Source organism: Mytilus edulis, chromosome 2, assembly GCF_963676685.1.
Source record: "Mytilus edulis chromosome 2, xbMytEdul2.2, whole genome shotgun sequence".
Taxonomy (NCBI): domain Eukaryota; kingdom Metazoa; phylum Mollusca; class Bivalvia; order Mytilida; family Mytilidae; genus Mytilus; species Mytilus edulis.
The window spans coordinates 64,057,931-64,081,881 of record NC_092345.1 but is presented as its reverse complement, the minus strand read 5'-3'; the positions used below and the strand labels follow the sequence as shown (position 1 = coordinate 64,081,881).

The 23,951-nt window shown below is 32.1% G+C and overlaps 1 protein-coding gene across 1 annotated transcript; it reads right to left on the bottom strand.

Moving 5' to 3' along the window:
• Positions 1-10,975: 10,975 nt before the first annotated feature.
• Positions 10,976-22,312, bottom strand: LOC139512663 (uncharacterized). Its single transcript, XM_071300446.1, has 7 exons — positions 21,972-22,312; positions 17,008-17,112; positions 16,183-16,209; positions 14,015-14,144; positions 13,455-13,534; positions 12,484-12,687; positions 10,976-11,169 (listed from the first exon to the last, which is right to left on the bottom strand). The coding sequence occupies exons 1-6, from the start codon at positions 22,195-22,197 to the stop codon at positions 12,500-12,502; spliced, it is 756 nt and encodes a 251-aa protein (XP_071156547.1). The 5' UTR covers positions 22,198-22,312; the 3' UTR covers positions 10,976-11,169; positions 12,484-12,499.
• Positions 22,313-23,951: the final 1,639 nt, after the last annotated feature.

The following is a 23,951-nucleotide window of genomic DNA, read 5'->3' as shown; positions in this document are numbered from 1 at the left end:
CTTCTTGCCGACTTGTTCTTTTATTCATATGATAATGAATTCAAACAAGAACTTCTTAGGAAGAAAGAAAAGAAGTTAGCATCATCCTTTTAATCTAGTTTCCGCCATATATATTATGTTCACTCACTTAATAATTCAAAATTTGGTGACTATGTTAAACGCATCTATCCCATCGACCTTGAGATAAAAGATATACTATTTAAAGTTAAGTTCTGGAAATTGACAATGAGTGTCGGTTCAATTCAAAATCTTACAATAAAAGGGATAATTTCAGCTTCCCAATTGTGAACTTACAATTTATATGTAACAACATTCCGGCAGAACCTAAATTCGATATATTTATCTCCCAATTGACAAGATATTCTAGTGCTTGTAATTCCTATCATGATTTCCTTGATAGAGAGCTGCTGCTCAGAAAAATGCTATTAAACCAGGAGTTCCAAGTGGTGACAAAATATTCATCCTTTCGTAATAATTACGGACTCCGACAAATTATGGAATATCCGTTTAATAGATGACAACAGATATGTCCCCAATGTCGGAACTACAACCATGTCCCCTTTTCCAGAATACAACCAACCGAATAAAATGATTACCGGGTATGTACTTACATGAGTAACACAACCGGTGCCACAAATGGAAAAGGGTCTTCTTGACCTTCCAGAGCATCTGAGATCTCTTCGTTTTTGATGGGAATCGTGTTGCTCAGTCTTTAGTTTTCTATGTTATGTATTGTGTATTATTGCTTTTCTGTTGGTCTTTTTCTTTTTTAGCCATTGCATTGTCAGTTTATTTTTCGATGAGTTTAAATGTACCTTTGGTATCTTTCGCCTCTCTCCTATATCTATATGTATAGCGTATTTCATTTGTGTTAATACATTTCTGACAAGTAAAAAAGACTGTTAACGAAGACGCTCTGTTAATTGTTTTGTAAATGGTTTCAACAGTCCTATATAATCAGAAGGAGAGCTGCTAAAATTGCAAAATCTCATACTTTACTTGAAATATTTACGAATTTCGTACAAATATGTCAGATATATCACATATATACAGACTCTTTGGATTTTTGTTATTGGCTGTTAAACAAGATATAAAAATATGTCCTTATTCGTATGTTGTAACATTTAAACAGTCTTTTGATATTTTTAAAGGTATAACATTTGATGTGAAAAATTTAGAATGGTGTACAAAAGGTTGTACTTGATTATTAATACATATGCAAATAAACTTAGAATTCAAGGACGCGGGTATGTAAACAAGTTGGTGAAATAAATGGAGCAATAAAAGCCAAACAAAGGTTGTCAAAGTGGCTTGGTTGATCGGAGGTTTGAAAGAAAATAATTGTCTAGATTTTGCAATACAGAATCGTTAATCTTGCTGTTATTTGTAAATTTTAAATTATCTATATCAATATAAAAAAGAAGATGTGGCAGGATTGCCAATGAGACAACTCTCTAGAAGAAACTAACATCATACAGCAATTAACAACTTTATGTCACCGTAATGGGTGGTTTAGTAATATGCTAATCATATGACTTTGACTAATCCTGATATGCAAGAAATAAAAAGTAGATACGAGACATTTCAGTCTTAGATGCATGATTTTTGTTGTTGTTGTAATTGGCTTTTGAACTTGCTGTAAGTAACTGCGAGTTCGTTAAGATCTGTACTTAGTGTCTTTTTGTTGATGGGATGTACAAGTACCCTGTCACGTTCAGATGTTTTTGTCATTTGTTCCATCTGATAAGATAAGCTTTTTCCAACTGATTTTTATAATTAGTTCTTATGTTGTAAAGTTACACAACTACCCCGGGTAACGGGAGGTTTGGGATCCCGCTGTTAATCCCCTATTCTGTGCGAATTTGCCTGTCCCAAATCAGAAACCTGTTATTCACATTCGAAGTTTGTTGTGGTGTTACGTAACATATTTGGTTTTCGTTAATTTTTTGTACATTAATGAGGCCATTAGTTTTCTCGTTTGAATTGTTTTACATTAATGATTTCAGGACCTATTATAGCTGACTATGCAGTATTTGCTTTGTTCATTGTTAAAGGCCGTACGATGACCTATAGCTGTGTTATTTGGTCTTCTGTGGAGAGTTGTCTCATTGGCAATCATACGACATCTTATTATGTCTACGACAGGTCAAGCTATTTTAATAAATGAATGCCCTAAAGGCTATTTGTTGCATCTGACTAATATGATAGGTAATGTATCTAATTTTCTCGATTCAGAAATGATACAAAATCTGCAGTCACCAATGATTAAACAAAAAAAGTTGAATTAATGAGATAAAATTTCTAGTTTGACTACATATTATAAAAAAACAAGTATGCTCCATAGTTTGTCAAATTGAAAATGGCTGTCCTTTAGGTAGCATAATTTAGATTCATTAATTGATTGGTAGCGTTTAATGCAACTTTGGGAAATCTTTGTGAATATAATGGTGGATAGTTTCATTGGCGAGGAAGCTGGAGTGAACGGAGTTATAAACTTACCTTCCGGAGAAAAGACTAGCAAGCCTTGTTAATTAAGATAAGCGACAACAGCACATTGGACGGAGCAAGGTAAAACGCAAAACGTACATGATAAGGTAATATAATTTGAGATTTCTTTAGGAATTCACGATTTTGAAATTTTGAAAAAAATGTAAACTGATATTATAAGGATTTGTTGTGTGGTGCGTTTTCATTTCCTCATTTTCATTGGTCATTGATGCTATGAAGTGTTCTTGCTTATACCACTTTCTCAGATACAATGTACAAGTAATAGAACCACGAATTTGTATCATTTTGGAGTGAAATAAGTATATATTTTACACTAATAGTTCATACGCACGGCATTAAGTGTTTCAAAATATGTATTTTATAATAAAACATTTGTGTATCTGTAGTATTAATATACTCATCAAAATTCCATGCTTTAAATTCAAGCATAAGGACGTGTAGTCACTATTTGTAAATGTTCTTGTGTAATGAAATGGTTTATGACATTGTTATTACAAGAAAATTATTTCTCGTTGTCAATCGTGTCTTCACATCAAATCCACTTTTAAGAGTATGAAATGATATTTTAGTCTAAGTTCCATGATTTATAACTAGCTTTCAGAAACTGCGATATCTCTCAAGTCTGTACTTCATGTCTTTTTGTATTCCTCTGAGTTGAAGTTCTGGTTTATTGAATTGATGTGTTATACCCTTTTCAACTGAGTTTTATAGTGTTTACGTAAGTTGCTACCCTATAGATACGGATTAGTGGAAGTTTTAGCGTCTGCAGACATAAATCTCACCGCAAACTGTGTGTGTTCATTTATGAAATATAGATGAACATGTAACATTTTATGTAGGATGGAAGATATTATGATCGATAATTGTTTGTCCTTTTTTAATAATAAATGTTTTGACTTCAGTTGATATATATACCGACTAATATGTCAAGAAACGATAAATCTAGTTTACTGTGAATTAAGATAATTGAAAATTTATTGGACATGATTTTTTTTCTCTTCATAACTAGAAAATAGCTAATTTAAATAAATGAAGGTTTAAGTTATTGTAATTTTATGTTTTGTTATTTTTGTTGTTGTGTTTCTGCATCATTGACATAAACCTATTTTATTCTTATCTAATGCCATTTCATTAAGTATCGGTATTTTTGTTTTGTTTTAATTTTTGCTTAAAATGTTTACGCATGTACTGTATTTTATTGATTATAAGTAGTGAATAAACTCAACGTAGATACCAGGACTAAAATTTTGCACTTACGCCAAACGCGCGTTTCGTCTACAAAAGACTCATCAGTGACGCTCGAATAAAAAAATGTTAAAAAGGCCAAATAAAGTTTTGTTAACAGTTTATTTATTATTATGAACATATCAATGATGACTCAAGTTAGACATACCAATTAGAGTTTTTGTGGGCAGATTTTTGTATCATGAAAATATTTCATAATAATTAAATTAAGTTCCGAATTTTCATTAGTTAAATACATATCTGACAACTAAATCAAGACTGTAAACGAAGACGCTCTGTTGATTATTTTGAAAATGGTTTCAACAGTCCTATATAAACAAAGGGAAAGATGCTTAAAATTGCAAAATATCGTACTTTACTCGAAATATTTATAAATTTTATACCAAAATGTCAGATATATCACATAAATGCGGACTCTATTGAACTTTTATTTTTTGGCTGTTCAACAACATATATGTGATATGTCCTTATTGGTATTTTGTAAAATTTCAAGTCTTTTGATTACTTTAGAAATAATTTTTATAGGTTAAAAAATGATGTGATAATTTTAGAATGGTGTAAAAAAAAAGTTGTACTTGATTATTTACACATATGCAAATAATAAATGTAGCAATAATAGCAAAATGAAGGTTGTCAAGGTGGCTTTGTTGATCGGAGGTTTAAAAACAAATAATTGTTAAGAAGTTGGAATACAGAATATATCGTTAATCGTACTGTTATCCGTAAAAATTGAAATAATCTAAATCAATGGCTTGTTTGGTTATATGCAAATCATATAAAAAATGTTGATGTACGGTGTGTCTGGTTTGTCTCTGAAAGTCTGAAAGTAAAAGATAAAATGTTTTGATGTTTGAAAAAACGATAAGTAGGTACTTTTAACTAATCTTGTGATGTAAGAAATACAAAGAAGACTCGAGGCATTCAATTGAAATTCTCTACATTAATGGCTTGGATAGTAATATGCAAATCATATGACAAAATTGATTTAATGAACAGTGTGTCAGATATGTCTCTGAAAGTCTGAAAGGAAAAAATAAACCTATTCTGATATTTGAAAAAAAACGACACGTAGGTACTTTAAACTTATCTTATTATGTAAGAAATACAAAGAAGAAACGAGACGTTTAGTCTAAGATGCAATATTTGTTTTTATATTAGTTGTTATTGGCTTTGAACTAGCTGTCAGTAATTGCGAGTACTCTCATATCTGTACTTAGTGTCAGTTTGGTGTTGGGATTAATGTACCCTGTTACGTTTACATGTTTTTATCCTATGTTCCATTTGATAAGTTAAGCCTTTTTCAGCTGATTTTTATAATTCGTTCCTATGTTTTAAACACTAGTGTTCAAGTTTAGGGAAGGATTGAGTTTCCGCTAACATGTTTAACCCCGCCACATTCTGTATTCATGTGCCTGTCCCAGGTCAGGAGCCTGTAATTCAGTTTCGTCGTTTGTTGCTGTGTTACATATTTGTCGTTCGTTCATTTTTTTGTAGGTTGATTAGTCCGTTAGTTTTCTCATTTGAATTATTTAACATTTGTTATTTCGGAGTCTTTTATAGCTGTTTATGCAATATTTGCTTTGCTTATAGATGAAGGTGACTTATAGCTGCTAATGTTTGTGCCATTTTGTCTCTTGTGGAGAGTTGTCTCATTGACTATCATACCGCATGTTCTTTTTTATACGATAGGTGAAACTATTTTAATAAATGAATGTCTTAAAAGCCATTTGTTGTATCTGGCAAATATTATAGGTCATTGATCTAATTTTCTCGATTCAGGAATGAGACAGAATCTTCAATCACCGATACAAAAAAGTTTAATTGATGAGGTGAAAGTCCCATATTGACTATATATCATTAATACAAAAGTCTGCTCTATAGTTTGTAAAATTGAAAATGATTGTCCTTAGGTAGCATAATTTAGATTCATTAATTGATTGATAATGTTTAATGCAACTTTGGGAAATCTTTGCAAATATAAAGCATATAGTTTCATTGGCTGGAAGCTGGAGTGACCGGAGAGATACACTTACCTTCGGGAGAAAAACTAGTAATCCTTGTTATTTAAATCAGCGACAACAGCACACTAGAAGGAGCAAGGTAAAACTCACAACCCCAGTGTTGTACATTTGTAGATGAACTACTGAAACCAGTCCCAACCAAACCTCCAAATAATAAAGAATAATAACTAGTTGCCTAACAAATATAACTATACTATGGACTTTCAGTTTTGAATTTTCTTCGGAGTTCGGTATTTTTGTTATTTTACTTTATCATGCTTATTTCATAAATATGTATTCAAATAGGAAACTTAAGCGGCTGCAGATATGACATTTTGGAAAAGATTTGACTATCTAGTTGTATGAGGGTTTGGGCAAAATGTTAAAAGTTAGACTTTGCTAGGTCACATTTTAATTTTACAGCATATTCAATTTTAGACAAGATTATTTTTTTTCTATTCTTTTAAGGCTTAGACATTCATTTCCCTAACCTCCCAAACTCATACCCCAAATTTGGTCGTCTCCTTTTATGTTATGACATCCTGACTGTAATCAGCTGGGGAATCAGTGTTATTTAAAAAAAAAAACAGGTTGAAAATGATTTTGTTACACAATCGTTAACATTTTCAGGGGGAAAAATCTATATTAAGATCTGATGCTACAAAATCAGCCATTTTGGCTGAAGTTCAAATAGAGTCTTCCCTCAAAAATACGTACATGACTAATGAAATTTCAGATTTCTGCAGGAATTTACGATTTTGAACTTTTGAAAAAATTGTAAACTGATATTAAAATGATTTGTTGTGTGGTGCGTATTCATTTGCCTCATTTTCATTGTTCATTGTTGCTGGGAAGTTTTCTTGTTTATGCCCCTTTCTCAGATACACGGTACAAGTTATATGATAGAAATTATTTTAAATTAAGGAATGTATCTCCCTCATGCAAAGCTCTGATTCCTTTCACGGATTTGGCTATACTTTTTGGATCTTTTGGATTATAGCTCTTCAACTTTTATATAAGCTTTGGATTTCAAATATTTTGGCCACGAGCATCACTGAAGAGACATGTATTGTCGAAATGCGCATCTGGTGCAAGAAAATTGGTACCGTTAATTTTATTATAGAACCACGAATTCGGACCATTTTGGAATGAAAAAAGTTTATATTTTACACTGAATAGTTCATACGCATGGCATAAAGTTTTTCAGAATATATAATTTATAATAAAATATTTGTGTATTTGTAGTATAAATATTCTCATCAAAGACACCAGGCTTTAAATTCAAGCATAAGGACATGTGATCACAATTTTAAGTGTTCTGTGTGTATTGAAAACGTTTTATGACATTGTAATAACAATGAAATGTTTTCTGATTGTCAATGGTGTCTTTACATCATACCCATTTGATGTTTTTTAAAGACTATGAAACGATATGTAAGTCTTTGCTCCATGATTCTGTATTACTGTTTGTGTTCCTCTTAGTATATGTTCTGGTTTATCAAATTGATTTGTTGAGTTTTTACTGAAGTTGTTATCCTATAGATATGGAATAGTGGAGGTCTTAGCGTCTGCAGACACGTTGAATCCCGTCGCAAACTGTGTGTGCCTGTTAAGGGATGAGAGCCTGTGTTTGTGGTTGTGTTTGTTGTTGTATATCGTATTTGTTTTTCGTTAACATGATTAAAGATTAATCAAGCCGTCAACTTTCTCGTTTGAATTGTTCTACAAGTTTTATTTGGAGCATTTAAAGGCGTGCCGTGACCTATAGATGTTAACTTCTACGTTACTTGGACCGTGCAATCATTTCACTTCTTATTTCTATAGATTGATGTTTTGGGGTAAGAAACCAAAATGGAATGGAATTCCAAGAAAAGACAAGTGCTATCTGTATGATCAATATTTAATTGAGAAACCTGTTTTGATGAAAATCTAAGTTGATTTGAAAAAAATGTTAAAAACAAATTAAAGGTGACTATCTGAATTTTATCATAACTGAATATTCTAGCTTTTTTTTACTTATTAATTAAATCCTTACATTTGACATCAATGCCCCAAACTACCAAACAACCTGGCATTCTAAAAGATGAATGTAGCTGTAAAGTTTTTATGAAAATTCAAGTTGATTTGAAAAAGATGTAGAAATAATTCAAGGTGACTATCAGAATTTAGTCCGAACAGAAAACTCTAGCTTATGTTTTTTAACCTTTACTAAAGTAAAACATAACCCTTATTTGATGGTTGAAAAACAATGATAGGTTGAACTTTGATTAATCTTGACATGTAAGGAATACAAAGAAGGGACGATATATAAAGCCATATTAATAAATGGGTGTCTTGAAGGCCATTTATTGCATTTGGTTTATGTTATATGTCGGTGACCTAATTTTCTTGATTCAGGATTGACATAGAATCTCCCATAACAAAATACAAAATATTTTGATTAATGAGATGAAATTTACACTTTGTATACATATTATGTTAAGAAATAAGTTAGCTCTATAGGTAGTAATATGCAAAAATGTGATCCTTTAGGTAGAAAAACCTAGATTTATTAATTAATTGGCAGTGTTATACGCCTCTTAAAGAAATGTTTGTGAAATTTATAAATACTAGCGGCTAGTTTTATTGGTAGGTGAAGTTTACTATCATTCGGGAGAAAAACTATCAATCCTACTTAATCAAAGATCAGCCACAAACGTATTTGAACGAGCCGGTTTATAACTCACAACCCCAGTGTTGTAGATGAACTTCCGAAACCAGTCCTTCGCCGATGCTCAGAGTAATTTAAAAATACGTAGATATTTATTCAACTATGCCACTAAGGTGGCTGCAGATATAAAAATTCCGGAAAAGGGATGACTATCAAATTGTCTGAGGGTGGGGATGAAATGTTACAATTAGCTTAAATTGCTAGACCACACTATCATTTCCTGCATTTCGTTGGACAGAATATTCAATTATAGGAACAAGATTTTTTTTCTCAATTTTTTCGAGTCTTGGGTATTTATTCTCAAATCCTCCTCCCCAATAAATACCTTAAACTGGTCGTCTCCTTTCATGTTTTGAAATCCTGCAATTATGAAGCGGAGCATCCGATTGGTTATTTTTTACACAATCGTTAATATTTAAGATTGCCGAAAATTTATGTTTAGTGATAATGCTGCGAAAAAAGCAATTTTATTGAAGGTCCAATAGTGATTTTCTTTGAAAATGCCAATGACTTTTTATTTGTGTTCCCTCCGCTTCTCGTAAAAACTGGCAATGGCTTAGGAAATGTAGTTGAGAGTTTCTGAAGGAATTCATGATTTTAATCTTTTAAGAAAGTAAATTCGTATAAAATTATTTATTGTATGTTAAGTAACAGAAATATATGCTGTGTCTGAGAGGTCGATATAGGTGTCTGTAGGTCATCGTTAGGACAACAGTTTGAACTATAATAATATTGATATTAAAGAAAAAGCAGATGTGCTATATAATCATTTCGTGTACGTAAATGCCTGCAGATGGTCTTAAAATAACATGATATATGGTTCGCTTTTTTTATTTGATAAGGTTACGAAAACAGCTGCCGTATTTAGTGTGATAATGAGGTCTTCGGTATAATTTGTTATACACTATTTATAGAATATTTTCGGTCTGGGTTAATTGTAAGCTTGAGCTAATTTTAATTGGTCATTGTTGATGTGAAATTTCTTGCGTATGTCATGTTCTCAAACACAATGGACAGTCAAGGTGTAGAAAAATACATTTGGACCTTGCAGGATGTAATTACTGTGCATTTCACATGCAATAGTTCATACGCATGACAGTAAATATTTGGATACTTGTAGTATAAATATAACCTTAAAGAAAGCAGGCATTAAATTAAAGCGTAAGGACCTGTGATTACAATTTTAGATTTTGTTTACGATAATCAAAAAAATATATGACATTAAAATAGTGTTGTGTCTGTTTTACAGATCAGGCATTTAATCATTATATTGACTCAGTGCTTGAAGTTCAAAATGTTCTCGAAACAACAAATCCAGTATTTAATTTGGTTGATTTCTGTAATCATACTCGAATGTTTTATAATCGTAAGCCAAAAAGTACCTGTTTTGTTCTTCCGGACCTCCAAAAGACAGCGAAACCCTTTATTCAATTAAAGGATTAGGATAAAGAGTAATACTGAAAGAAGGAGGTCTGTTTTATATCTTGATTGTGTCCGCGTTATTGGCAAAGATGAACGACTTCAAACTAGAATATGTGACAATTAAACCTGATGTTTTCAATTTTTCAATTATCGACTTTCCATCGTATGGCTTATACATATATCCGTTTATGCGTTACACTGGAGCATATTTATAAATCACAAAATGTATGCGATTTTCATTAACATACGTAGAGATTGTCTGATACGATGTGTCGGTGCTTCAACTCACTAGCGACATGTTTTCGCGGTCTTAGGTATTTACATACCAGTAAAGTCGTCTAATATGTAGTCACCCAAATATGCCCTATTAGCAATGTAACATTTTGACTTACTTGTATAACTTCGCATGGTGGGTGATTTGTGTTAACAGAAGACATGTACCCTAAAACGCACCAGGCCTTGAAGTCATAAAACTTTCGAGTTTATTGTACTCATACTCCAAAATCGACCAATCAAAATACTGGATTTTATGCTTCGAACATGGTTTTGGTGCTCCGAGCACTGAGCAAAGTTTTATTACTTCACACACTGGTCTCGCAACTTTTGGAGTTCATGCGATGCACGCAGTTTTTGTTTGGCACCTTAATTTGTGTTTTTATATAAGAATAACACTATAAGAACATCGGTATACTACTGTCACCTTAATAAGCATCCATCGACACTCCTTAATTAGCATCCATCGACACGCCTTAATTAGCATCCATCGACACGCCTTAATTAGCACCCATCGACACGCCTTAATTAGCATCCATCGACACTCTTTTTTCATTAACGCACTCAAGTTTATTTAGATTTCAATTTATATTCTCCCAGCACTTTAAATTAATGGAGCTAAATAATGCAAATACATAGGATTTTCTACCCCTTGAATAAATTACTAAGCTCTATTTGGCAATTTATTATTAAATCCTCTTTGACTTCGTACTTTATTTGGCCTTGTAAAAACTAATCCTATTTGATTCCAGTACCAATGATAAAACTTTTGTAAAGGAAACTCGCGGCTGGCGTACATAATTATATAAGCCTGATATTTTTGATAATAACTTGTATTTTTATAATCAAGTACTAATATTTAACAATATGTATTAGATATATTAGACTTATTAATTTTCCAAATTACATATATATATTTGATGTGAAATAACAAATTCAACGCAGTCCTGTTTATCAATCACATAAGAAATCGATTTTTTTCAGTATTCTGTTTCTTTTTCTTGAAATTTTCTGTAAAATAAAAGAAATTGTCAACGCTTTATTCAACAAATACTTATCTCTCTAAAAGAGATAAGTAATATAAGAGAGGCGAACGATAACATATTGATATAAGTCGAAGATATATCGACAACTTCTTTGGCAAAATCGAAAAAAGACCAAGAGACAAAAAACCGTCAACAAAACACAACATAGAAAACTATTACCTGAGAACACAAATTAGTTAATCATTACAGTAAGCCAGTGTATCAACTTCATATTATTCTTTTTGCTGTGATAATTACTTTTGCGATAACGTGGCGGGTGACGACTGTTTACGTTTCCGACTCAACTTAGTAAGTTAAACATAAAAAAAATTATATTGATTTTCGCCATTATGAATTTAGTCCTTCCAGTGTTTGTCTGTTTTGAAAGGAGTAGGTCATGTAAGGGCCGATTTTGGCCTCAAATTTCAGGTTCATCTAACGAAAGTTTTTGGACACTTTTTAAACATTTAGGTGTCTATTTCAATTGATTCGATTAGTTTATGTGAAAGATTTTAACTGATTTAGTCATTAAACACGCTCTGATTCAAGCTTAAATATGAAAAATCTATCAAATATGCCAAAAAACGTCATTTTTCAGATGGTTTTTGTCAAAAATGAAAGTGGCCGCATCCGTGTTCATCCTCAACCTTTATATATGTTTTGTATTATCATCAAATACAACTTACATTTCAAGATTATGAATGAACACGAATGCGGCCACTTTCATTTTAGACAGAAACCGTCTAAAAATTAACCAAAATGCTAAAATTTTGAAGATTTCAGTAATTTAGCATGACTTAATGATGCTTAAACGCGATATTTAGGCATTTTATTGTCAAAAACAGCTCATATGTATCTAGCAGAAGCATTTTACTTTCAAAATATAGCTTAAAGATTACATTTTCACAATTTTCTAAAACTGCTATATTTTGGGGCCAAAAAGGGGTCTAACTGAACCTTCTCCTTTGGACTAGCATTATTACTAAAATTCTTAGCTTAAATAAATTTTGAACAATACAGCCAGTGTTTATAAATGATAACAGTACATGAACTTTGGTTAAATTTAGCAGCAAGTGTGTATTATTTCATATTGTTAATATCCAAAACTGTACAAATATGCATAGATATAACTAAGCTTTTAGTTTCTTAAAAGTGTCTATAAGGTTAGATTAAGATACTCGTTCTCTCCTGCACTCCTATGATATGCAATTTCTTTAAACATAATTATTTACTAAGAAGAAAATAAAATCACTTGTTTCTAAATTAATTCCTACATATTTTCGTAACAAGTTACATTTACCTGTTCTTAACGATGTTTAACATTTCAAACTTTGAACCTGTCCAATTGGAGCAGTTTGTAATCCAAGCTGATTACCATTGGAGTCGGAACAGAAACATACTGATCCAACACACTTGTACTTCTGGTAGCTACCGTCATTGGTACAATAGAAGAGTTTTCCGATTAATCCGCTAGCCATATACTCTGTTAGATCACGGGCGCATTCTGAAATATTAAGTGTTATAACCATTGTAAAATATAAAGGGAACTATAGTCGACATACTGCAAAATCTTATTATATGAATTGAAAAAAATTAATGAATTGTTATATATTTCATATGTCATAAACAGACATGATAGAAAATGCAAAATTTTCCTTTTAATATTGAAAGAAGAAATAAAGAGTACAAGTCCACTCAATTGACCTCTGTCATAATCCTATCTGGCTTAAAAGAGCTAACAACCTATTTATATTTGTTTTTCCTAATCTTAATGACGAATTTTCAAATAAAGTTATTACGTTAAAAAAGGCACAACATACCAAAATTACAAGTTAAAAAAGAGGGAGAAATACAAGCTCTTTATTCATAATACATAAATGACATTTATAACCAAAAAAAAAAATAAAACCCTTCGTGTTTCGGACATGATGGCATATGTACTATAAATATGATATTATACTTATGTCTCTCATCTGGCTGCAATAACCACCACATGACAAGAAATGTATGAATGTTTTTAAATGTCTGGAAGCATGTCAAACCGTTTAAAGAGATATGCGTTTTAGGTAGATGAGAATTGCTAGTAATAAGAGTTAAAATCCCATTTATATATGTCATTTAATAGTACTTGTATCGGAATCAATTTAAAAATATATTATACTTTTAAATTACATGAAAAATGTATAAATTGATTTGTGAGTTTCGAAAGCTCATGATGTATTATAATATCTTGGTGTAAAGAAATAAAACTGAATAGAAAGTTATACTTACGACAAGTTTGTCCACTGGACTCCCAAACATTGGCAGTGTAACCATCAATCTTGCTTCCGTCTTTCTTTACACAATAACACCTGATAATTGAGTATATTTTATGAAAAAATGTGTGTGCTGTATTGTATACTCATATTACATTCGGATTCTTTACGACCAACGTATTATTGCTGGGTTAGCCATATGTTGTATGAGACCATTTTGCAAACTATAATTATTAGTATCAAATATTAAAACAGTTTAGGGGTTATTGTGAAACTACCTATTCAAAGGTCAGTGAGAATCAGAAATCGATGATTACATATTTTAAAGTCCTTTGCTCGCGAGAGAGTATAAATACCAGTTCATGTCTTCCCCTTTTACACATGAGTCATCTTTGAAACGTGAAGACAGAAATAAAAAAAAAAACTATTTACACTTTTTCGCAATTCCACATGTTCGCAATTCCACATATTCTTTAAAAGATAACAACTAATACATTGTAAAAATACATAAACATAAAGTTTATGATCGGGTTTTTTCACAAGAACCATGTTACAACTATTCTTTAAAAAACTTACTGTGAACCAGAACATTGTTTTGGTGAATACATTCCATTGGTGTCACATACTGGTTTTCTAGCTCCTAAGAGGGGAACACCATTTTGCTGATTTCCAAGGTATGTTTGAAGCTCGCTTTGACATGAAGGTACTGAAATACGATTTTGAACCGTGTATATTAAAGCAATTGCATACATCTATCTGGGTTAAGGGTATGAATATAGATTGAATCCATCTAAGAAAAGGTTGGAAACCAAACCAGATCAATAACATCTGAAGGAACACTTGTAACACATCTTTTTTCAGAGTAAGTCAGGCTATTTGGTTTAGAAATTGTAAGACTTAATTTCATTTTGATATGTTCATGTTCGCCGAATGTTTGGAAAAATGAACGTCTACTTCATTTGTCTTATGTTAAGCTGTAATAAAATTGAGAAAGGAAATGGAGAATGTATCAAAGCGACAACAACCCAACCATAGAGCAGACAACAGTCGAAGACCACCAACGGGTCTTCAATGTAGCGAGAAACTCCATTACCCGGAGGCGTCCTTCAGCTGGTTCCTTAAAAATATATATACTAGTTCAGTGATAATGGACGTCATACTAAACTCCGAATTATACACAAGAAACTAAAATTAAAAATCATACAAGACTAACAAAGGCCAGAGGCTCCTGACTTGGGACAGGTGCAAAATTGCGGCGGAGTTAAACATGTTTATGAGATCTCAACCCTCCCCTATACCTCTAGCCAATGTATAAAAGTAAACGAATAACAATACAGACTACTAGCAGTTAACTGACATTCCAGCTCCAGACCTCAATTAAACCGATTGAAAGATTATGTCTTCATCATATGAATATCAGGCACAATCCCTCCCGTTAGGGTTTAGTATCATACTATCATAAAATATATGAGAAGAACATAACCCGTGCCATGCCAACAACTGTTGTTGTTTTTTTTTAAATAAATGTGTTAAGTTCCGATGCAAAGACCCTATAAGTGAATCAATATTAAAGCCAAAATATGCAATCTTTAATGACCTGACAACAGTGTCGTAACTATATCCCTTCTTAATAAGTCTTTTTAACGGTTTTGTAAGCTTTTGAGGTGAATACTGACATTTTTGTCATTCATAGTGATATTAAGATGATAACACAATATTGACTGTTGTACCCCTATTTTTGACATTTTTACTCTTTGAGTATGTTTGTTTTGTTCATGCATCGTTGACAATGTAATGGAATTTGATGCGACTGTCATACAAGTGAGAGGTTTAGCTAGCTATAAAACCAGGTTCAATCCACCATTTTCTACATTAGAAAATGCCTGTACCAAGTCAGGAATATGACAGTTGTTATCCATTCGTTTGATGTGTTTGGACTTTTGATTTTGCCTTTTGATTTTTGATTTTCCTTTTTGAATTTTCCTCGGAGTTCAGTATTTTTGTGTTTTTACTTTTTTTTTTGTGCTTTGTTAAGAATATTACCATAAAAGATTGGAACGTATATGATGTCTGCATGTTGAGTTATATTTACGAATTATTTTCTTATACCGATGATAAAATTTAGTTAATGTTTTGACTAGTTTGTAATATCGAAAACTCTGGTGTAATAATTTTTCAGTTATACATAAATTTCTCTCGCTAAACTCTAATACGTTGTTACATACACGAGCGTAAAGATGTCTTTATTCTCTCTTGGAAGAATAGTGTCTCGTAGACCTCAAAATTATTCATTTGCATGTGAACAAAATAGGAATCTTGTCAAGAATAAGCTACATCTTAGTGGAACTATATTAAAGCAATGGGTAGCATTTAAAAAAAGAGCATTAGTCTGAAAGGTGGTATAAAAACCAGCAATCATTCGTTTTATTTAAGTCGTTCATTGACTCTTTGTGGTCACCGTTGAAGAATCGGAAACGTTAATGATTTGATCTAAGGTTGGCCAAACTAAATCATGGTTACCTCTTTTCCTTTTATGCGTATTCAAAATAAATCTATTTTATACCATAAAGAAAGTCAACAAATATGTAATGAATTTCGGATCACAAGCACAGACGACCGTTTAAAAACAAATGATTTTACAGTAATACAATAACCCAAATAATTTTGATAGAAATGTTCACCAAAATAACGTGACTACACACATAAACATAGTAAGATCAGCATGATTTAAAAGTTGTACTTACATGGTTCAGGAGCAGCAACAGCGTTACCTACAGTACAAAATAAATAAAGAATATAAACAAAAATTCCAAAGATTCGCACCATGTTTACTTCAGTCGTGCTTTAACGTGAATGTAAAGGATTTAGAATGGAGGTTATACATGTATAAAGATATACAAGACATGTGACATTTTGGTATCGACAACAAAGTTGCCTTATCAGACACCTGCAAATGACTTTGGACTTAATCAAATCGTCACCTGTCGGAGAATTACATATTTACACGTGCATAGTTATACATGTACATGTAGCTAAACATGATTTTCTCACGTTTTTATAATCATATGCATATAGACAATATGTTTCAGTGACGATGCATCCTGTTTCGAGCCGAAAACAGTTACAGCTGATTTCCAAGGACAATCAACATTAATTTCATTTATCCTGTAATTGATCGAATTCTGAACGATTACGACTGTCGAGACATATACTTCAACCGGGTGAGATGCTGATCCAGTGATTTAAAATAAAGGGGAGGGTATTCCAAAAAACGCAATGCATATGATGAAAAAAGGGGGAGGGTTAAACCATATGTCCTCATACAAGAGAATTAGTTGTCAAAAAAAAGTGGGGTTTCAATCCAAGATCACTCTCCTCACCTGGATCCGCCAATGTGAGTCTTATGTGTTCTCTACGTAATACGAAATATGACTAAAAATGTATGTTTGTCATCTAAGTCTGTGATAGGTGCATTAACTGTACATTATAGATGTGTACTGTATTTCCATTAACATACATGTAGGTGAATGTGTTATAGGATATTTAAGCAGGTTAAAGTGTTGACTTACCATGGACGCAGGTAAAAGTTTTGGAATCACAATGAGTTCCAGGTTCACACTCGGCAGTAGAAGGTGCTCCAAGCAAGAGTAAATTAACACAGCTTTGTCCTTCAGCTGCAAATACAAAATTTATATTCTTCTGAAATTAGGAACTTTATAAAACAGTCTCAATTAAAAAAAATTAAAAAAAAAATGTAGTTATACTCATTAATAGCAAGCATGAATAGAAATCTTAATAACAAAAATGTAAAACAAATTGGACATCACATTGCAAATTTTGCAGGGATGGTATCTCTTAAATATAATAGTCTTGCTGTCAGTCTTATTAGCTTTTTCTTATTTTTGTACCAATCCGACTGTTTTTAATTGTTTTTCATCTTGATTAAGTTTCGAATTTCAAGTTGTTTAATTATATCTATCGACAAATAGTGGCTAATTATTAGTATTTACATATGAGAAGATCTGGGATAAAAATTACGAATAATGGGTAAGACAGTTATTTTATGTGCCTTGCTTGCTGTTTGGTGTGAACCAAGTCTCGGCGTTAAAGGCCGTACTTTCAGTTTGACCTAAAATGGTTTACTTTTACAAATTGTGACTTTTATTGAGAGTTGTCTCATTGGCACTAATACCCCATTTTCTTATATCTTATTTTAGCTCAATAACTCAATAAAGAATATTCAGTTGACAGTTTTGACATGTATAAATTCTATGTATTTGTATATCTTGTTTCGATGATCATTTCTTATATAAACTCTAGTTTTTCAAAACTCTAAAATAGATTTAAAAAATCGTTCTTTGATGGCAGTTACTCGTATGCGGACATTTTGTTTTATGGTTCAGTTATTTTGCATTATATTAGGTAAATAAACTAATCATAGATACCAGGTTTAAAATTTTGCACGAGATGCGTGTTTCGTCCACAAAAAACTCACCAGTGACGCTCGAAAAGAAAAAGGTTAAAAAGGCCAAAGGAAGTACGAAGTTATAGAGCAGTGAGGACCAAAAATTCCTCAAAGTTTTGCCAAATACAGCTTAGGTAATCTTTTCATCAGGTAGAAAAAGCCTTAGTATTTAAAACAATTATGAAAACTAAAACTTTTGAAAACAGTTACTTTATAACTATGGCCATATCAATGATTATTCCTGTCAACACAGAAGTGCTGACTTCTATGCTATTTTGCTGTTGATTAATTTTGATGCTCCCGTCGTGCAACAAAAATTGTCAACTGCCTAAACACTCTTGTGACTCTTATGACATGATCAAAATAGATTTAGAAACCAATAGGCAGGTGACCATTTCATTTTAAGGCATTATATTTCTATACAGTTTTCAATATTGGAAAATAACATGTATCAAACAAATGTTGATATTTGAGATCTCTTCATTCACACTTAATTCGCAATGGCTCACCTATCTCACTATAAAGATTAATACTTATAAAGTACACGGCAACGACAACCATCTAATCATACATGTAAAATACCAATTACTGTGATGTATTTTATCAAAAGGCATCAAATATCGGAATAAAGATGAAACGCTTTTAAAACGATCGCAATGTTAGAGGTTTCTTTTTCCAATTTGATTACCACAGGATTCTTTATTCATATGTAATATGTTTTCTATGACATTTATCAACAGTAGATAATATTATATTTCCATCGATTAATTTATTCCATAAACTCTGCAAATGAACACGAACACGACATGTGGTAGATATAAATGAAATTTTATCTTCAAGAGTACTTTTGAATTTATCTAAAAGATAACGAAAACCTGTTTGCATTGTTATAATTCTTATGATTATGTTTCAGAATAACATAGTTATGGGTACAGTTCAGTATCAACATATTTAGATTATATATATATATAAAAAGAGTCCTCTAGTTAATATTGCGTAAATGTGAAGGAAATCGTCCCTAGAAGATACTTTAAATTCTGCTCGGGGCTATATATTCCTTTATACATATAAGTCTGGAACTCCGCGCAGGACTAGCTTTTACACACCACCATGCAGCTTCTAAATCTTCTAACTTTGGAACGGAGTGTTATAATATTATATTACACCTGCAACGTGTTCATCCATGCCAACAACACCAATCCCCAATGACATTCACTTATGAAATACACGCCTCTCAGATCTTGTTCTTCACTGCTACACAAGTGAAGAATTGAATCATATTTAAAGATCACAGTCTAACATTTTTATTTTTCTTCCTCTGAATTTTCATCCAAAACACTGCAACACAAGCATTTCTTACAATCAGGCAGTCAGTACTGAGCAGATTTGCTGCACCAATTATATTGTGACATAGCATTCAAAAGAACTTCGCATGAAAAAAACGGGGATACAGAAGAAAACAACATTAATAGAGGTTTCTCTCGTGCTTACAACAATAGTCGAGATACATTTAAACAGTATTAATGAAAAGGTCAACATAAGAGAGTTTCGTCGGTCGACATTTGACCATACATCTCATTCAACTGACTATAACCATCATTGAATATAACACTGTTTGATATAGGGGAAAGAATTACCCAGGAAAAACTTTGGATAAAAAATCGAATACATTGACACCAAACAAAATCAATAAAAAATGTCAAGTTTAAAGCATGTAGAGCCGTCCACAACAACTGGATGTACTGTTTCATTTAGGATTTATATACACACAACCTCGATCGTCTATTGTAAAATCTCTTGAAATTCCACATTTTAGATTTATACAAGAATTGTTATGGATTTTGATATGTATAAACTTCCAGATTTATATCAACATTAAACAAAGATAGATAAAACTCTATACTGATGAAAATAGAAAATATCGATACAAATGTTATTTTTTAAAAAGACTTTTTTCTTCTGATACTTAGCCAATTAAATATTAACCTGCTGAAAAATGCTAATTTTTGCTCTTCCCGAAATGAGAACAGTTGAACTCCTGTTTATGTGACATCATGGCAACCCACCTGTAGTGTGTCCAGCGCTTAAGATTTATCTACTCAATAAACAGCTACAATGTATTTAAAAGGAAAACTTTCGTTATGGTTGTAACTCAGAACATAGGTGTATAGATCTTGTCTGGCTATACAGTTACCGTCATGAACGATAAAGCATTGTCATTAGTCTTGCTTTCTGCACAATATAATATTTCTTATGACATTGCACAAATATTCATACTTTAAGTTAAAAAACTATATTTAATGGTTTCATAACGAGTGAGAAAAGGATGCTTCATTGCATCAATATATTCCATTGGGAGAACAAGACTGTAGTAAAAAGTATTTTGTTCTATTGATAATAGTCGTTTATATAATAAATCTGCAGGTTTGTCATAAGTCTTTAACCTAGCGGGAACCTAGTAGTACATGTAAGTCATCTGTTTGTTTACTTAACAAAAGAAATGAAATAAAAAAATGACTTCTTTCTGTTTTCTCTGTCTTTGAGTTGAACAAAAGTTGAACGAATGAACACTCCTTTTCCGACCAAAGAAAGGATAAAAGCATTCAATTTGCAATATTATTTATAATTATATCATAACAACCGCCTCCATACCATCACGCGAATAATTGAGGAAGGACACAAGACCTTCAGTCTGATTCAATAGTAAAGCTTTCTATTTCCCCAATACTATTATATGTATGTCAGTGAAAAAACACAATTAAACATTATTTCCTTTAAAACATTAAATTTTTCCTTGTTTACAAATACCTTTTGTGAATATTTCCATACATAGATAACGGATAAAGGCTTACTATGACCACATAATGTAGATATGTTCATATAATAGATAACGTACAAAGGCTATTTATGACCACTCTGTAACTGCATGATTTCATAGTACTCCTCAAATTTATGAATAGTTTACCATTTATTTTAAAGCGTTTTCAGATTTTTTATTTTATTGTTTTAAATTTTAAATACTGGCCGTTCACGTTTTCATAATTTTAGCAGATACGAATTTATTTATAAAGGTCCTTCTGAATACTTTAGTTTCCAGCTGTCTACTTGAACATAGATATGCAGAAATATATAGTATGGTTGCCAGAGTCAAATTGGTGTGGGTTAATTTTTATGTTTGAAGGTCACTGTAAATCCATCAACAAGGAGCAAACCCATACGGCATTTTAAGCTATATAAAAACCTTGAAATTACAAAAAAAATCCAATTTCTTTTTCAGATCCAAAGATCCAAATATCCATGCAGTATTAGAGAGAATACAAAAAAAATCATTTTTTTGATATAGTTTAGTAGAGCCTTTATCACATGTTGTCGTCAGGTTTGGTGACAACCTAACACTGCACATGGAATCATATTCATAGAGCATCTACAATCGGTCAAATTCCAGTTTTGGAAACTTCTTCATGTTTCCAAAGAGCCAGAATATAGAATACCCCGGAATCTGGCGACTATATTTCTACAGAAAGACATTTCAACACGTATTGCTGTCTCGTTTGAACAAACTTGGTAAGCAGTTCAAACCAAATTATGTGCTGACACAAAGAAAATTGGGATGCATTTTCTGTGTCAGATCGGATCCGCACTTATGATATCTATAGCTAATACTTAGCAGTAAACAGTAGGGACTATCGGCCTACATGTATGACTTGTATTGACTTGACTATATTGACGTATATAAGATAAATAATTTGTAGATAACACAGGCCGTTCAGTCACCTGTTTGTACAAAGTATAAATCAAAGGATTGTGGTTTGAACGAAAACAATTTAAGAAATTCTCACATCGTTTGTATTCAATCATATCCGTTTGTGTCCTCCTTTTTATCATAAATAACGACGGCATTAGTATGACGCATGTTAAATTTGGGAGTCATAGTGAAAAAGTTATAAATGTTTGAAAAATTCGACGAAAAGAATTGTTGATCAATCTATGTGTTTGAAATGAAGACATAATAAGTTGTTGTCTATTTGATACGTTCCCAATTTCCATTCTCAATTTTATAATAAGTACCTATATGCTGGATACAGGCGTCACAACATCCACAATACCCTCCATTCTTTGAAATTCTTCCGAGGCAGTTTGTTTCTGTTACAGCGGCACATCTTACAAGCATACATGCATTCTGTGGACACTGTATCATAGCCTGCGAGGACACCGCAAACAATAAAATAACTATTAAGGTTTTCATTTTCCTTGTTGACTGTTCTATATGTTTAGATAAAATGACGCATATCATTGAATCTTAGTATCTTATACTGTCTGTCAAGTGTTACGTGGGATACAACAGATTTGGCAGTCATTTTTGGAATTCCAAAGTGTAAAAGGACGTGTTTTGTATACAGCTTAAAGTGGAGTTGTTGAAATAGTAAATAGTTGGAAACAATATTTATAAAATAAAACTGAATATGTCAAATGTAACACAAAGAATTACTCTAAATGACACGGAAGTTGCGTATTAATAGAAGTCTATTTTATGATATATTTTTTTTAAAGTTTCATGTTCCGCAATGTGCGTCAATTGTGTTTAATTGTTACTTTTATCAAGGCAAAAATAACAATGCATGCATTTCTTTTCTGATCGTACCAAAATATGCAAAACAAAGCAAAAAAAAAAAAAAAAAAAAACCAAAAAAAAAAACCACTAACGCAAAAAACTGACAAAAACGAAACAACCCTCCCTAAAACAAAAATATTTTGAAATCATGTTGAAGAGACAAAGTAGATATTGTAGCAGCCCTCCAATCATATTATAATTTTCCCGCTTCTGTTTTCATTGACTTTTCATTGATTAAGATCTTACGCTATATAGCGTTTCTGTCAACGTATCATTAAAAATATGAATTTTGTCAAAGAAGAGATTTAAAGGCATGTCATAACAACTAGTTTCTAACGCCACTAATAGTACAGGTACTGGAATTGCATATACATCTTTCAAAATCGTATTTTTACAGAAGAAACAATGCAGCAAAATATCATCAGTGACATTGTTATCTCGTTTTTGTTTATTGACCCCATACATGTATAAAATTGAGAACAGAAAAGGGGAATGTGTCAAAGCGATAACAACCATAGAGCAGACAACAGCCGAAGGTCGCCAATGGTCTTCAATGTAGCGAGAAACTCCCGCACCCGGAGGCGTCCTTCAGCTGGCACCTAAACAAATATGTATTAACTAGTTCAGTGATAATGGACGTCATACTAAACTCCGAATTATACACAAGAAACTAAAATTAAAAATCATACAAAACTAACAAAGGCCAGAGGCTCCTGACTTGGGACAGGCGCAATATTGCAGCGAGGTTAAACATGTCTGTTGTATGTATTGCCTTATTCTCTCAGGACTCCAACACAAATATAATTTATATTCTAATTCGACAACCCATACAATAGATATAGGAAGATGTGGTGTGAGTGCCAATGAGACAACTCTCCATACAAATAACAATTTAAAAAGTAAACCATTATAGGTTAAAGTACGGCCTTCAACACGGAGCCTTAGCTCACACCGAACAACAAGCTATAAAGGGCCCCAAAATTACTAGTGTAAAACCATTCAAACGGGAAAACCAACGGTCTAATCTATATAAACAAAACGAGAAACGAGAAACACGTATATATTACATAAACAAACGACAACTACTGTATATCAGATTCCTGACTTAGGACAGGTGCAAACATTTGCAGCGGGATTAAACGTTTTAATGGATCCAAACCTTCTCCCTTTTTCTGAAACAATAGCATAACATCACAACAAAGAAAAACATACGATAAAATATCAATTGGCAGACTTAACTCAATCAAAAAACGTATGATTAATCAATGAACGAATAAATTTGATCTGCGATATCTGAATACAAATGCACAGTTAATTAAATATTAGATACAAGTCTGATTTGTCATGATTTTGCAGTTCATATCAAAAGGGAGGAAAATTATTTGAACAGTCAAAAGGAGATGTGTAGTATACGTAAATCTAACAGTTACCCAACG

What these genes read in the sequence shown, in the direction of transcription:
- LOC139512663 (XM_071300446.1), bottom strand. Translation starts at nt 22,197, where the DNA reads ATGATATGCGTCATTTTATCTAAACATATAGAACAGTCAACAAGGAAA. An exon ending in CGCCTGTATCCAGCATATAG is followed by an intron (nt 17,113 to 21,971) that starts GTACTTATTATA and finishes TTGTATTTGCAG; the next exon opens with CTGAAGGACAAAGCTGTGTT. An exon ending in AACTTTTACCTGCGTCCATG is followed by an intron (nt 16,210 to 17,007) that starts GTAAGTCAACAC and finishes TTTGTACTGTAG; the next exon opens with GTAACGCTGTTGCTGCTCCT.